The 17,391-nt window shown below is 40.1% G+C and overlaps 1 protein-coding gene across 5 annotated transcripts; it reads right to left on the minus strand.

Annotated features, from left to right (window-relative positions):
- Positions 1–608: 608 nt before the first annotated feature.
- On the minus strand, positions 609–14,072 carry LRRC59 (leucine rich repeat containing 59). Of its 5 annotated transcripts, none has more exons than XM_087955849.1 (8): positions 14,000–14,072; positions 11,987–12,144; positions 10,109–10,168; positions 8,992–9,150; positions 8,455–8,559; positions 5,338–5,410; positions 1,969–2,142; positions 609–1,287 (listed from the first exon to the last, which is right to left on the minus strand). In XM_087955849.1, the coding sequence occupies exons 2-8, from the start codon at positions 12,089–12,091 to the stop codon at positions 1,046–1,048; spliced, it is 918 nt and encodes a 305-aa protein (XP_087811975.1). In that variant the 5' UTR covers positions 12,092–12,144; positions 14,000–14,072; the 3' UTR covers positions 609–1,045. The 5 variants fall into 5 exon arrangements, with proteins under 5 accessions (XP_087811975.1, XP_026523185.1, XP_087811977.1 ...); XM_026667400.2 differs by having other exon boundaries at positions 13,992–14,072; XM_087955851.1 differs by having other exon boundaries at positions 13,077–14,072.
- Between the last annotated feature and the right edge of the window lie 3,319 nt (positions 14,073–17,391).

Raw genomic sequence — 17,391 nt, forward strand, 5'->3', positions numbered from 1 at the left:
ATACATCCTCATTTCCGCAGAAGTGTAAATTAAATGCTGTAATAGGTAGGTTTAAGGTTTTGAATGTGACATATATTTTGATGTATAAATCACAATGAAGCAACAGAGAAACACTGCCTAAGAGTGCATGTACCAAGAACTAAGCAGGTACCAGGCAGGTTAGGCTTCTCTATACTTGGATGTGAGTCCTCTAGGACAGGGTGTCAAAATCTCAGTCACTTTTAAGATATATGGACTTCAACTTCCAGCTTGCTGCCTAGGAAATTGTGGCCACTGAAGACCACATATCTTAAAGTGGCTGAGAAACTACAGCAGGGATCCCCAACCTCCAGTCCATGGACCGGCGCTGGTCCGCAGCATGCCAGTAACCAGCCCACGCAAACAAGCGAAGCCCCATCTGTGGGATGTAGGCAGTATGTGAAACCTTGCCCACTCTGGGTCCGTGGAAAAACTCTCTCCATGGAACTGGTTCCTGGTGCCCAAAAGGTTGGGGACTCTGCTCTAGAGAATATTAAGGCTGCAGCTATACCAAAAAGCGGAAACACCTTTTGAAAGAAGGCACTGGCAAATTATGCTCATACTGTTCATAAAGTCACCAGGAGTCAAACTGGATTTGAAGGAGTCTTTATGTAACAATAAACTTTCCTCTCAACTGTATGGATGATTTTAGCCATCTAGTATAATGGTTCCCAGAATGAGCATCTTTGTTAGAATGGTAATATACAAAGGCTGTGCATAATAAAGCTTTTTATAATGACAAGCTAGCTTCACTCGATAAGCCGTTTTTTCTACAGACCAGAAGTCTATGGTTTGCAGCCTAAAAAAGGCTCCACTCTGGAGGAAGAAAATGTTGTTTATCAAAAAGAACTGCAAAAAAGATACAGTAAAGAAGATCCGGGCCACATTTCTGCTATGTTTAAAGCCGCCATTGCTAAACAACTGAAAGTGATTTTCACCAGAGTTTATTCCATAGGAATCCTGGCTGTGTTAATGAGAGAGAGGAAAAACAAGCAGGAGGCAAGAGTCCTTCAGAACCTAGACAGCGTTATTGCTGTGAGTTTGGCTGCAATATATTTCGAAAGATTTCATGACTTGGTAATAAGGTTAATGCATCTTCATACAGCGTGTTCACAGTGACACACACTGGCTGGTGCTGTAGCTCTGTAACCCTACAAACAGCCAGAGTGCTCAGGGCACCTAACAGGAGGAGCAGAAACATCTTCAGCAGAATTCTAGACCAAGAGCATTCCTTTTTCAGTGGATGTGACGGATGGGAAACGGAGGGTTCTGTTAAAAAAAAATAAAAAAAAAAGTAATGGGAACAAGAATGTGGTATTAAAGTGACCGCCAAATAAAAATAATAAATTCCATAACGAGCAGCAAAAATAATTTTGCCTCAGATCTAGCTCCATAAATTTAAAGTACATCCAGTGTGAAACCGTCTCTGCTATTTAATACAAAGCATAGCAAGTAAATTAATTGGACTCTTCATGTTTAACTGATACTATCAAGGCAAACATATGAGGGTTGTTAAACTCAGCCCAAATAGTTCAGGGAAGCTTCATGTCCAGCCAAGATCTTTCTGTACTTTAAGACTTCTGCTGCCCAGAGAATGAGTGCTTTGATATCAGATTAACTGGCATTTTTTCCCTAATGGCTAGCATATTAGTCTTGCTGATGTAAAAAAAATAAAAGGCTACTGTTATGGCTAAATTATATAACTACAATCTACTTCTCAATTCTGAGAGCTGGCATCAGAAAGAGACGGGGCAAATAAAACATCTCAGTAGACATGTGGATTGCTGACTGTTTCTTTTTTTTGCCATTTTCCAGCTGTCTGTAGACTATTAAAGACATATCTGTGCTGTGTCCTTGTTAGTCTTTCTGTGACAGCATATTAAACTCAGTTGTGATAATTTCTTCCCTATTTCAGATAACTTTCCTTACACGAGCACATTATTTTCTTACTTTGATTTTCACCCGTTTCTCTTCTTCGTTGTGTTGTCATTTTCTGCTTTGCAATTCTAAGGGCATCGTACTCTCTTCTCCGACGTTCTTTCTCTTCGGCCTTCTCCCGCTTACGTAGTTCCCTCTCTTGAGCCTCTCTCGCTTGCCGCTCTGCTTCGCGCTTCTTCTCCAGCTCTGCACACGAGCATAAACCCAAAATATTTGCTTTAAAAGACTGTGCCTTCACACTGCTCTATCCAGAAACAGGTGTTGCGGATTTACCCCAAATGAGAAACTTGCATTTACTAAAGAGGCTCCCCTGTATTTGCATCCAACACAACCAAGGTTGCCTGCAAGGCGACCCTATCAATTTCTATGCTGTAACATTGGAAGTATGACAACACAGGAGTAGCAGTGATGGCTCCTCCTCACCAGTCATAACCAGCCAAATAAACTCTTCAATACGTAGCTGTTTTGTAATATATAAATACGGTAGGCCTCAACTTATGACCACAACTGAGCCCAAGTGGGAAATTCATTAAGCGAGTTTTGTCCCGTTTTACAACTTTTCTTGCCACATTTGTTAAGTTGAATCACTGTGGTTCTTAAATTAGTAACGCGGTTGTTAAATGAACCTGGCTTCCCCCATTGACTTTGCTTGTCAGGAGGTCGCAAAAGGAGGTCACATGACTGTGGGACACTGCAACTGTCATAAATATGAATCAATTGCCAAGCATCCAAATGTAAATCACGTGATTATGGGGGTGCTGTAACGGTTATAAGTGTGAAAGACAGTCATAAGCCGCTTTTTTTCAGTGCCGTTATAACTTTGAACTGCCACTAACTGAACTGTTGTAAGTCAAGGACTGCCTGTACGGTATACTATCAATAATAAACACTGAAAACAAATAGGCTGAAATGGCTGTGTCAATTTTCTAGTGCAAAAATGTTATCACTGAATGAAGCTGTATTTATCTTTCCACAAGGAACGAAAGCGTCATTCGGCTAGCTGCTCCTTGCGTAATTGCTCCTCTGACCTGAGGATGTGCTGCCCGCAGCATGACATTTACAGCTTTCAAACCCCCACACAATTCATACCACTGAAACTCAGCTGCAAAATGGCTGGATTTGGGGGCATAATTTTGATCTGGTATAAAAGACAAAAATGGTACAGTTTGCCAAGGAGAAGCCTTCTGCGCCCATTATTAACCTTTTGCAAAAGCAGCAGCCGTTAGATAGAAGACAGACATTTGACAGTTCGGGATGGTAACTGGAAAGTTAATAAATACATTGGGGGCAACCACGAATAGAACCCCTCAAACCTCCTCTGGAATAGAAAGGACATATAAGGCAATAACACGAGCCATTTGAAATAGTCCTTTATCTGTATTGATGATTAGGCACAGAGTTGGTACTATTTATTATGTCAAGGAATTCCATTTCTGTACATTAAATACATGGAAGTTCCCTATTTAGGAATGACTTAATAATAATGGGGGAGGCAGGATTATTGTACCCAACACAATCAAGAGGAGATTCAGGTGCATTCCCCCCACAAAAGCTAAGAAGTAAAAGGTTGCCAATTTGACAGAAAAGCCTATTAAAAATAGCACTAATAACCCAAAGTAGTTCTTTCTTTCTTTCCTTTTTTTAAAAAAAGCCATGTACCAAATTTTGCTTTGGAACAGAAGGCGGGTGCTTTAATCTCAGCTTGAATTGTTTAAAAATTGCTTGAGTGTTAATCTCTCTTGTGACTAATCATTACCTACTAAAGAAGTGGGAGGAAGTGAGGGATTGTGTAAGAAAATTAATTTTATTCAAGATCTTGATAACAGATTTCATTCTTAAGCATGAGAATGACCTGGATGGTGCCAGTGAAAGTCATCCCAGCGCCCTCTCTGCCCTGACTAGGCGAAATAGTCAATATCTTACTGAAGGGCTGTTGGCCAGAGGGAGAGAGAGAGAGAGAGGAAGGGAGAGAGGGATGGAAGCTGGCACAAAAATAAAAATATGCTGCCAATAACATTCTGATTACACATGATGAAAAATCTCCTGTTTGGGGCAGACCGAGATTCTTCCCACTCATAAAATGTTTAGATCAAAAGGGATTTACAATTGAAAGATATTAATATTTTGACACAGTCAAATATTTTTCAGCCAAACTGAGATACTACAATTTTTCCCTCAGTTTGGAGGAAAAAAGTACTGTATCTTAACAGACAGCAAATGACCTTTCTATTCTACAAAACAAACTATATCCACAACCTTAACTTTGTGTGTGTGTACATGTGTCTGTCTGTATCAGCTTGAAAAAAAAAAAGTTCCGTACCTGTCAGCAACTGAATCTAATATCTTTTATGTACACTGAGAGCATTTGCACCAAGACAAATTCCTTGTATGTCCAATCACACTTGGCCAATAAAGAATTCTATTCTAATACTTGATATGTAGTAGCAGCCACCCTGGATTTGAGCGAATACCTACTGCCTATCATGTGTACTCCTTTTTCTACCAATTAGTCCAACTAAAAAGGCAGAACGACCTTGAGGATAACATAACCTGACCTCCCAATCTATGTTCTCCTCAATGATTACATAATAAGGGCCTAAATTAAAGCTGCAATACTGAAGGAACTGGAAAGCAACACAAAAAGAAGAAATGTATATCACATTCTTTAGACATTTGCTTCAGTTGCATCATTTCATTTATATAGTGCTAAGGAACTGATCTCTGATACTGGTTTTGAGATGAATCATCACAGGGTGAACCACAAAGCTCCACACGTGAACACTTGATAAAATGTTTAAGTATGGGATGGGAAGGAAACTATTCTCTCAAACCAGGCATTGGTCCTGGACAATCTCCATTCTATATAGTGGTAGAAAATCTCCACTTCTCAAATGCAATCAATGCATAAGTTGATTAAGTTGTTTAAACTGCATATATTAATTTGTAGAGGAAGAAAATATGGTGCAATGGGAAAAATGCCTGTGTTACTTTCCTAACCTTTGGAAAGGCATCCCATCTCTCCCATCTGGCACCGAAAGCCCCCTCCCCGTGCCAAAACCCCCCCACACATCCAGATTTAACAAGCAAGTCAAGTTAATTTGTTAAGGAAAGTGAGGAAGATAGATCTAGTTTAGAGTATAGATATAAGTATATTAGAAAATAAGAATGTTGCATAAGTCATAATTAATAGGAAATAACGATCTATAACACAGAAAACAAATATATACCTAAGAGCTTGGTGTTGACTCAATTTTGTGAGAAAATGCTTGCTTCACTTGTAATAAGCCACATTTGAGTTAAAAATCAATCCTGTGTAAATGAGTTGTGTCATTTCCCAAAGAAACCACACATCACAAAATGAAACAGAATTGTTAAATTTACCTTGTTCTTTCTGTAACTTTTGTTGCCTCTCACGATCTAATTCAGACTGGAGGACTCTCATATGCTGCAGTACCTTTGAGATACACATATATTAGATTTTACACATATATTAGGAGGTATACCTATATTAGGTTTTACGTTTACAAAACTAGGAGGAAAAAGATAGCATCCTTTTCTTTACACACATAAAAAATGATCTTATGAGAGGTGTTTACAAAAAGGAAGTTAATTTGACCAGTCCCAAAAGTATTTCTTAGACTAAGAAGACTTGAGAGGCCAAATGCCATTTAATCCAACTCCTCATTTCTCCACCCATAGGTATAATCTTTTAGTGGACACTCCCACATAAAACTATATATGCAGTACAGAGTACAATGTACCACTAATAAAGAACAAACACATGGAGTAATGCCCACAGAGCAAATAATTTCCAATTAATGAAGCAAGTGAACAAAGTCACATATTACAAAAAGGAAGCGGAGAAGAACAAAGCCCTCAACCTTAATGAGAATTCAATTCCAACTGAAATGTGAAAAAAATCATTTGATCCATGAGCATTTAATATTAAATTATTCTCTTGTACACAAACTTTCAGCAATCATTTACACAAAGATCTTGATGTTTATTCTTGAATGCCAAGGAAAATTTTTAAAAAGTGATACGATTAAGTCTTAGGCACTTCCTGCCAATGAACATGTACTGTATCTTCCATGTCTGAAGCATTACTTAAGCATCAGAATCAAAGCCTCAACACATTACATGGATTACTCTAATATAAAACCAAGAACATCTACAATATTAATTCAAGTATATGCTATGGCAAACATCTTTGCTTCAAAACAGATTAATTTGGTCACCTTAAAAATCAATATATATTAGGTGTACCTTGGATACAATGGCCTTGGACTGAGAGGAACAGGAGTAAGCCTCAACCCGTTTGACTAGCATCTGTCATTAACTGTTCTTGTTTAATTCTTTAAGTGGTATCCCCTCTGGCCAGGCTGCCAACCCCAGCAACCCTGTAAGGGGTACTGGCTACTGTGTGTGCAATTGTCAGGCCCTGGATTAAGGCTGGAATGAGAGCAGGAACCATTGAGGTGAATTTGGATGAGAGGAGGTCCACAACATTTCATAAACGTTTGCTAGCATCATTGCCTGTACTTTTCCCCATGCCACAAGGGGTTATTTCCTAAAGTCCAGCACCCCTCTTAATGTTCTCTGCAGATGGAATGACTGCTCTGGAGACAGACATAGAAAAGAGCAAATTCCTACTATCACTGCCATCACCTGCAATATCTGTGCAGAAAGAACGAGGGAACCTGTTGTTCCCTGCTAAGCCACGATTTCTAAGGAACTGGGGTCATCACTGTCCTCTCCCTTGAGGGCATCCTGGTGAGCAGGTGTCCAGATAGTTGTAAAGATGAACTGAATTCTCAGGTGTCCTATCCACATCATCACCTGGATGCCGAAACAAACTGAAGGGGAAAGGACCCCGAATTGTAGAATTGCTCCTTCCTATATGCAAATATGAGGAATATCCATGGAGCCTGCTTAATGGGAGCATGCAAATAGACTTCTACTTATCTTATAGTGGCTGGCTAATTGTCTGGATAATCTCAGCTTAAGCTCTCCATCCTAAAAATCTGCCATCTAATCAATCAATTCAGCAGCTTGAGGCTTGGAATTGCTCTTAAAAGACCTTCTTTGGTACCTCAATAAAATTGAGAATAAACTAGAATTTGTTTCCCAGTTTGACAAGCTGGCTTCTCACAGATGGTATATAGCAGGGGTCCCCAATCCCCGAGCCATGGACTGGTACCAGTCCGTGGTCTGTTAGAAACCAGGTTGCACAGCTGGAGGTGAGTGGCAAGCAAGCAAAACCACCAACCACCCCCCAAGTTCATGGAAAAATTGTCTTCCGTGAAACTAGTCCCTGGTGCAAAAAATGTTGGGGGCTGTTGGTACACAACATCTCATCCTTAGTTGTTTTCCCCCAATCTTTGAAACCAGGGAAATCAAGAATCGTCTCTGGATTTCAGTGCAGTTGGGTACTCTTCAGAAGCAAGTATTCTCTCAAGTGTGGCAAAAGGATGGCAGATGCTCACCCACCCACCTAGAGGTGGTGGAGTTAATTCAAGGAACACTTCTTATGGAATTTATCTGCCTCAAACTCTCTCTTGAGTATGGTTGCCATCTTGTTAGGTCATGCGTAGAATGTACCAGAAGTGTTTGTTAAAAATAACCCTGGGGGGAAAGAAGTCAGGGTTCTTTTCCTATGCCTGCTGTTCACCCTTCCAGATACCGATGACAAGGAACCCTCTTATTCTTGTTCTCAACCAGGAGAGGCTCAATTGATTCCCCAAAGGATACTTATTCTACCATAGTGGTCAGTCTACCCATGACTGAGTTATAAGTTGTGTCACATTGCTATCTCTAGCCATACACTGTAGACTGCCTAGAATTGTGCATGCTATTAGTTACATTGTTCTATGGATTTTGGCTGCACCTTCTCTCAGGTGCTTCTTTTCAATACCTTGAAAATTTGAAGGAAACTCACCCAGTGAAGGTCATAAAACTTGCCATTCTAAAGATTTTTAATATTTGAAGTTAAAAAAAAACATTAATTCCAAATGTGATTAAGAAATGTGGTTCAGTCAAGTTTTATATCCATACAGGCTACATTACAACCATGAGCTGCAATCTCTTGACTCTCAGACACTCAACTCACAAGCTGATTCCAAAAACCAGCTCCTATGGTCTACTCTTGAGGAGCATTTGGGTGATCTCTCTCTCTCTTTTCTGCCGGCCAGCCAGGGTTCAACCTCTGGCTACTGGTCTCCACTCTAATGTTGTCCCTGTCCTTCAGGGACATCTAGCTCACCACATCCTCACTGGAAGTGCTCTTGATATGAAAAAAAAGGCACTAGAAAAAAACCACATATAGTAATTTTTAAAAAAAGATTTTACAGTTCATTTTTTATTTTTGAACTGGGACATTTTAGCACCTTAGAGTAGAATAGATTAAAAAAATTGTGAGAAAATGACCCAGAATATTAAGAAACTGTCTCAAAGGTGAAAGAAGAATATTGCATCAAAATAAAAAGTGAATTAGCTTACTCTGACAGCTGCCAGTTTACACTGTTTTTCATCCAAGCAATCTCCAGCTACCTTTGCTAGTGTCGGATCCAAAGGATTATCTTTCAGATCAAGCCATTTCAGGTTCTAAAAAAAAATGCATGGAAAACTAGACCCAGATCATGATTTTCAGTTTTACTCTTTGAAAGTATTCTGAGCTAAGGTGGTGCAGTGATTAGAATGCAGTACTGCAGGCTACTTCGGCTGACTGCAGTTTGGCAGTTCAAATCTCACCAGGCTCAAGACTGACTCATCCTTCCAAGGTGGGTAAAATGAGAACCCAGATTGTTGGGGGTGAAAGGCTGACTCTGTAAACCGCTTAGAGAGGGCTGTAAAAGCCCTGTAAAGCGGTATATAAGTCTAAGTACTATTGCTAATCTAATTAGTGCTGCCGTCAGTGTTTTGGAGAAAGAACAGAAAGAACAAATAAATGCACCCTTATTTCTGGACAATGATAGAATAATTTCCACTATATCCTAGGCTGAACCCAATCCAAGAGTTATAAAAGAACAGAATTACCTTGAGCTGGGCAAAACTAACAGGCAAAGTAGCCAATCGATTGTTCAGCAGATCCAAATGTTGCAGGTTGATCAAGCGCCCAAAGTCTGATGGTAGATTCTGAAGCCGATTTTTGCTTAAATCCAATTTTACCAGATGGGTCAAGCTGCAGAACTCTGACTGAAACCCAAACATAAATAAAACACGAAATTATGCAATTTCTAGGAATAAGCCTAATTAAATTATTTCTGAGCAATGATGCAGAGGACTGACCTGTTAGAAAACTGAGAAGTGATATCTAAGGCTGGAGGTTCAAAGACTCTAAAGGACAGTTTCTCTATTTATAAGCTATTTATAAAATGGAAACACAAGCTTTATCGTTCTCTGCTAGATCACAATATAGTGTGGCGGTGCAGGAGGAAGGGTTTTTTTCCCAGAAGGCAAAGAGGCACTAAAGCTTGAAAAGTCTGATAGGTAGGAAGAAGGTTAAGATGGCCCCTCCCTAGCACTTCACAGAGTGTATCTATGGCTATGCAGATAGTTGCTTTAGTTTGGGAATACTCTGTCTGTAGGTGAACAATAAAAGAGAAACCACTCAGAAGTCACTCCTTGTGTTCTTCTTGGGACCTCACATGGAAATACACAATGCACCAAGCATGCTCTAAGAAAAAATAATAATATAAAAAGACTATTATTTTAAGATCATAGGATCTGTTAGAAATCTACACAAAGAACAAGTTTCGTGCTCCCTCACACTAATATCTGTTGCCATATTATAAAGCTGTATATCATTTCTCTTCATTGTGAAATGAAAGCATGTACATTAAAAAAGATTAAATGTGCGTCCTTCCAACTTCCTTGATATGTGGGTTTGCACCATATTTTTAAGGGACATAAGCATGTTTGATTTGTTTAGTGTATTGCCTGTATCCAGCTACTGTGATCTATAACCACAATTTATGGCTTAGAAGCTCAATCTATAAATTGTCTAGCACTGTCCTTTTCAGTGACTCTGGCATCCAATAATCCATGGCCTTATCTCAGAAAATAACAGCTAAAGCTCCTTTGTTTTACCACAGAAGATTGTGTGTACCATCAATAAGGAAAAGTCCCTCCAAGATATAAGGTTGAAACTTACCGGTAAAGTAGCAAGATTATTACAGGACAAATCCAAAACTGTCGCCTTTGGAAATCCTGCCTGAAAAAGAACCAAAGAATTAGTAAATGTATGGTGCATTTTTTCATTCTGACAATAAATCACTGTAACCTTAGTATTACACTGTGACACTAGAAACCTTCAGAATTCAATATTTTCTATAATATGTGCAAGCTTTACATTTTTAATAGACAGCAACACCCCAAAAAATATTTATTTACCATACAGGCGGTTCTCACTTAACCACCATTCAACAATACGATCTGTTCTCAAAGTTACAACAGCCATACCACCACCCGTGGTCATGTGATCACATTTTGGGCACTTGGCAAGCAGCTTGTATTATAACCACTTGCAGCATCCCACATCACATAACCATTTGCAACATTTTTGCCAGTTTCCGGTGTTACAGAAAATGCCCATTCAGGAGAATGGCTTTACTTCACGATCACATATTTGCTTAATGACTGTGGGGACTTGCTTTACGACCATAATAAAAACAGGTGCAAAATTGTGCCAGGTCACACATGGTGACTGCTTAATGGTTAGAATGACTGAGCATCAAAATTCTAGGCTCAATTATGAGTAAGGACTACCTATATTACAGTTTTGGCCTGATAGCATATCTTTATTTAGAATTCAATTCCCATGAGATTTGTCAATTGAGTTAGAACCAGGATCTTTAGCCCTTTTTTAAATAAAACCCAGCTATGAGGCAATGGAAATCAGATGTTGCTCACCTAACTGGAAATGCTTGTACATACTTTCATTCCTACATGTTCCACCTGATCACAAATATTTTCACTCACTGTGCTTTCATATGTCCTTTTCCATCATCCCACCTCCAGCCTGTTTAGAGACTGCTGTTTCCCATGGAAGGAAACAGGAATTTCAAGACAAACTACTGAGAAGGGGATAGGAAGCTTAATTCACCCTGCCTACTCCTACGAACTTGTGCAGAGCTTTAGTGATCACAAAATTTTACAAGATGGCAAAGCCACAGTGTTTATGGATTTCTGTTTGCATTATCTGGAGTTCCATAACCAGCTCAGAGGTATGAAGCTTTGAGAAAGTTAAACTTTTCTGAAGTTTGGCAATCTAGAAGTTTCTACAAAATAAAAGGCAACAATACCTGAACAAGAAGAAACTTTCCCACAATCCACATACAAAAAAGATGCACATGATGGAATCAGGTCAAGAGATTTCAGGGGAAATCTGAAATCTCTTGACCTGTTTCCATCATGTGCATCTTTTGTACGTGTGCAGTTTCAGACAACAGCCAGTAAGCACGTCATGATGCTGGGCTGCTGACTACAGAAAGCAAAACAGCAATAGGCTTTTGAATGTTTCCTTGAAGAAAACATATGTGGATTGTGGAAAAATTTCTCCTTATTCAGGTATTTGTGCTTTCATTTGTGATCTCCTGCTGTTAAGTATGGCTAATATCAACTATAAATGTAGAGCCTACACTTTAATTAAATCTATGTCAGCAGTGCAATAGCTCAGTACTTAAGATGTTGAAGCTTGTCGGCTGGAAAGCCAACAGCCTACGTTCATGAGCCGAGCATTGCACAACAGGATGAGCTCCCATTGTAATTGGAAAGCATATAAATGTGAATAGATAGATATAATTTTGGTGGGAAGGTAACAACATTCTGTGATGTCATGCAGGCCACATGACCACAGAAACATCTTCAGATAGTGCTGGCTCAATGACCCTTGAAATGGGAGATGAGCACTGCCCCCTAGTCAGCAATGACTAGCAAAGTAAAATCCACAGGGACTCCTTCACTGTTTCATAATTATGTCATAATTATGATACACCTGTTATTCTACAGGCCATAAAAAACAGATACCTACCAGCTCCTTAACTGGAACTTCATACAGATCACATAAACTTAAATCCAATTCATTGCCATCTAGTTTGTCCTTCAAATTAATTCCTTTTCCTCCAGATTTTGCCATAATTTCCAATGAAGCAAAATCGTCCAGCCAATCTGATAAATATACTTATGTTCCTAAGGAAATAGAGTCAGGTTTCACATTATTAGTGCTGTAGACAAATACTGGTATTATTAGCTAGTTAACTTTACTGAAATATTGTTGTATCTTTAATGTATGTTAAAAAAAACACTATCTGTGCTGGTTATATAAAAAGCAAACAGTATAGAATATAGCAATCATTGGCAATTATAGCTGCTTTGTCTTGGCTCAGAAGCTAAGCTGGGTCAGTCTTTGTTAAAACCTGAAAGCTACTAGGGAAAGTCAGAGCTGGGGATAGGGGCAAATTACAAAGTTGAAAAGCACCCTAGAAGCAGGCTGTGGCAAATAACTTTTCCACTGTTGTTAAAAAAAAAAAAACTTGTATGGACCAGAAAGTCACCAGAAGCAAAGCTCTTATTCCAAAAAGGCGGCATGTACTGTATAGACTGATAAAGCTATCTATATTCCAGAAAGAGATTTTGATTCTATTTAGAAATTAATTCTAATTTCTAGGGGGGGGGGAAAACATTTTTACTTATGTGGGAAGCTGGTAGGTGACTCTCCAGAATCTGAGAAAGCTCTGCCACTTACAACGATCCAACTAATTTCATTCTCTAAAAAGAGGTGGGCGGAAATATTCCTTAAGCCTGAAATTCTAGCTCCAAGCTGTTCAGGATATTAAAGTCAGCAAGAGAGTCTGAAATGGGGCTAGAAATATACAGTGAAAAGATAGGCATCTAGTGCCCTTTTCTCGAAAACAAGTGATCACTTGAGCAGGAAAAAGAAGTTATGCTTAAATAAAGGCCATCTTTCACTGTATCCCAGAGACAACCCTGGGATGAAAGCAAAGCCAGCTCTTAACCTCATGGAATTAAGTTCCCCAGAAATATTTGATATGTCATCCATTACAATTTTTCAGAGTTGGTGTTGGAAAACGGAAAAGAACTGTGAAATTAACGTTTATTACTTGCAGAATCCTTTTATTTTTTTTAAGAGCAGAAGCCCACTGCTTTTCATCAGCTGATATAAACAGGGCTGTTTTTTTCCTTAATGATAATTTCCAGTGGGGATCTCTGAAGCTGCTGAATCTCTGTCAAGCCAGGACAAGGAAGGAAACAGTGTGAAATGACACGAAGCGAGTCGGATATTTTTGAAATTAACAGAATAACGGAGTTGGAAGGGACCTCCGAGATCTTCTAGTCGAACCCCCTGGACAAGCCGTTCCTCTGCTTATTTGTTCTGTTAGGAAGTTTCTCCTTAATTCCAAGGTTCCGTTTTCACAGATTTTGTGGCGTGCAACCGCACCAGTTTTAGTTAAGGTTCCCGAGATTGACTAACTATACACTGAGCAACGGACTAAGCCTACAGGCAGGACCCCGCGTAACGTTAGCGTTAAGCTGAAACGGGGTTGACCACTCGAGCAGAGCCCCTCTCCAAGACGTGTCAGCCACGGAGTCAAGAGGACGAAAAGAAGCACCGAGAGCGCGACTCCCCCGCGGCCAAGCCCAGCCCGGCTGTACTTTGGACTTCTCCGGCGGTTGTTCGCAGCTCAACCCTCGTCCCTCTCTCCGGTGCCAGAACAGGAGCCCCTCCTGTGCAGAGACTCGAAAAAGGCCCCGCAGCAGCAGCAGCAGCAGCAGTTACACCCACTTCCTCCCGCGCTAGCTAGTGCAACCCCCCGCCCCCAGCCTTGCCACGCCGCGCCAGCCGACGAGGGCGGCAACGGCAGCAGGAAAGCCGAGCCAGCCGGTGGGCGTGGGAGAGGGAGCTCGAGAGGCAGAGACCCGCCGCAACCTGTCCCTCTGGAACGCCAAAGACCAAAGTGGGGGGAGGGGAACCCTCTCCGCCCAAGGAGACCCGCGCGCGGACACAGCCAACTCACTCAATCACGCGCCACTGCCGCGCCCGCCCGGGCCAGCCGCTTCCGGACCTCTTCTCTCTTTCTCTTCAGGTTCCCCCTCCCACGTTTGAAAACAACCAGCGAGAGAAGCCACGTAGCAGCGAGAGCGCCTAGCGGAAATCAGGAAATGGCCTCGGCAGCGCCCTCCGGAGGCCATAAATGCCCTGGCGCTCAGTTTAACCCTATTAATCCCGGAGCTGGAGGAGGAAGGGGCGCGGGGGAGTTACGCTCGAAATTAGACGGGGAGGTGCTATTAAGATCATCGTCGTCGTCATCTCAGCGAAATATGTCTGCAAGCGGCAGTTTCCTTTAAAATTTTTTTTTAAAAAAAAGCGGAATAGAAAGTTTAGCAGTCATAAAGTGAAATCCACAGTTAGTTTAAGCTTCTCCAGGATACAGAAGGCATTAAACGGGAACCTCCCTCTTGGTGACAATAGTACAAAATAATAGGTAGAATTTTTGATAGCAGTGTAGAAGTGTTTTGCCACTTCTTTCTACCGATCTTTTTGCAATTCCCCAGAGTCTAGCTGACACCCTCACGCAGTCCCAATTGGGTCGACCTTCGTCTAGCCCAGCTCTTAATATGCTCTGTGTCTCTTTGTTTTTGGGTATTGTTGGTTTTTGCCAGAAAAAAGCAGCAGCAGCAGCAGGGTGAACATTAAAAACATAGATCTTCCTCCTCATCCTCTTCTTCCCCCTCTTCTTCTTCCTTCTCCTCCTCCTCCTCCTGGTGTTCGACAGAGTGTCTGTTTTAAACCAGAAACATATTTGCTCTGATCCTTTATTTTCTGACGTAATGGAGTGCTGAGATACAGCCATTCTTACACAAACATAGCTTATGGAGTTTCATAACTTTTCATAGATTAGATTATATTAAATTCAGGAACAAAGGGTGAAAGGATATGCTAGACTAATATACTGCTGGAGTTTTCTTTAATGTGTTCCTTATACTAGCAGCTATTTAGAAGTGTACAAGTGTTGCATTTGAGGCATCTAACATATTGGTGATTTGAGCTCTGGTATTGGAGAAAATTCCTCAAAAATACTATAGATAGCTTTAAACAAAGGATCATTGAACAAGTCAGCTCAGAATTCTCACTCAAAGGACAAATAACCAGGCACAAATTATCCTACTTTGGTCACATTATACAGATAGTCCTTGACTTACAACAGTTTGCTTAGTGACCGAAGTTACATCATACTGAAAATGGTGGTTTATGACCATTTTTCACACTTATGACTGTTGCAGCATCTCCATGGTCACGGAATGAAAATTTAGATGCTTAGCAATTGACCTGTGTTTAGTTGCAGTGTCCTGTATAGTGTGATCTCCTTTTGCAACCTTCCAACAAGCAAGGCCAATGGGGAAGCCAGTTTGAATTAGCAACCGTGTTATTACCTTAACAACTGCAGTGATTCACTTAACAACGGTGGCAAGAAAGGTAGTAAAATGGAGCAAAACTTACTTAACAAATGTCTCACTTAGCAACAGAAAGTTGGGGCTCAATTGTGGTTGTAAGTCAACAATCACCTGTACGAGAAAATTCTAATGCTGGGCAAGGTGGAAAGAAAAAGATGAGGACAATCAGCAATTCAGTGGATGGACCTAGCTTTTGGGTACAAGTAGTCCTCAACTTACAACCATTTGAAATTACAAAGGCATTGAAAAAAGTGATTAATGACTAGTGTTCACACTTATGACCTCTGCAGTATCCTCATGGTCAAAGTACAGGAGCTTGGCAAGTGGTCAGTATTTATGACAGTCGCAGTGTCCCATGGTCATGTGATTACCTTTCTGAAATCAAAGTCAACGAAGAAGCAGATTCACTTTACAGCCATGTTACTAATTTAACAATTGTAGTGATTCACTTAACAACTGTGGCCAGAATGGTTGTACAATGGGGCAAAATAGACAGCTGTCTTGTTTAGCAATGGAAATTTTGGGCTCAACTTTGATCATAAATCAAGGACTACCTATAATGAGTGCACAGTTGGAAGATCTGAAGGCTCAAGTTGGTCACTAAGAATCAACCCAATTTGACACATAGTATATACCGTATTAGTATAGATTTTCTTCAGTGTAGTTTTTGTCTTTCTAAAATTATCAGTAGACCATTTGTGGGAGTTAGTTCAAATAACACTGGTCTGAACATATGAAATCAATCTCCTTGTATATTGGTTTTCTGACTCATTGCATTCTTGGATCTATGCCATAAAATCTATGTTTCAGACCTTTAAAATTATGCAATGTTAAAGTCTGGTACTTATTGTAAGAGAAACTTAAGTTCATTGCCTTCTAAAGAACAAACATTATGACATTTCTCTGGATTTCTTTTTACAGCCTGACAGTATAAAAGTTCTCTAAGGGTAAAAGCTACCAAAACCATTGCTTTTTTTACAGTATTTGACCTTTTCTGCCCAAATTGCATAATCAGACCTAAGCAGAAGAAAGAAGTAGTAAAAATAATTCTATGAAAAATGCCAATAATAGAATAAAGAACAATAAAGCTGATTTGTCCTGGAATCGATACTTCAGTGTATCCTGAGCATGACTGTGAAGTCAATCTTAGCCCTAAATCCACTCCTGTTCGTATTTCATTAGACACTTAGCTAAAAGACCATTTTAGATCAAATAAAAGCAGCAACTGCATTCAAGAGAGCTGTTCTATAAGAACCAGTCAGGGCAATCTCATCACCTCTCAAATCAAGTGCTTTCCTCCTATTAGAGTACCAAAGCTTCACAGATATATTTGACATGACAGGATAAGGAACAGATAGGTGCTTTCTGAAATATAAATTCAAGGAATTGATTATACTGGTAATCCTCATTTAGCATTCACTTATTCAGCAACTGTTGAAAGCACTGAATAATAAGGGTTATTTACAACACGTCCTTGTAGTCTTGTCTAGGGCAGCATCCCACGGTTACAATGATTGCCATTTGCCATCTTCACTACTAGCCTCTGACAAGAAAAATCAACTGAGATGTCAGCAGGAAGTAGCAAATGGCAATCAACGGATAATGGGAGGCTACAATCATAGAGACTTCACCTAATGATGTCAACTGGGACTGCTAGAACTGCCATCTTATCTCAGCACATTCACATCATGTTGTGCTTTACAACTGCATTGTTTAGCAACCTAGTTAATCTATAGTCAAATGTTTCAGGTAGGATTAAATGGAAATGTTGAAATCCCCTCAATTCTAGTGTGTTCCTTTGACATAGTTAGCAGAGAATCATAAGGGACTCAGAATTTTTCACTACATTGTCTACTTGTTAATGTGTAATCCACTGAAGCATTCTATCGAGACAGGTATTGATTGACCCACGTTCTCTATTGTCATTCCTAATTATGCATTTGTAAATATGAAATGTACCTG

The sequence above is a fragment of the Notechis scutatus genome, chromosome 2 (assembly GCF_049901735.1).
Source record: "Notechis scutatus isolate UNSWTSFEM ecotype Mainland chromosome 2, rNotScu1.2, whole genome shotgun sequence".
Lineage (NCBI taxonomy): Eukaryota > Metazoa > Chordata > Lepidosauria > Squamata > Elapidae > Notechis > Notechis scutatus.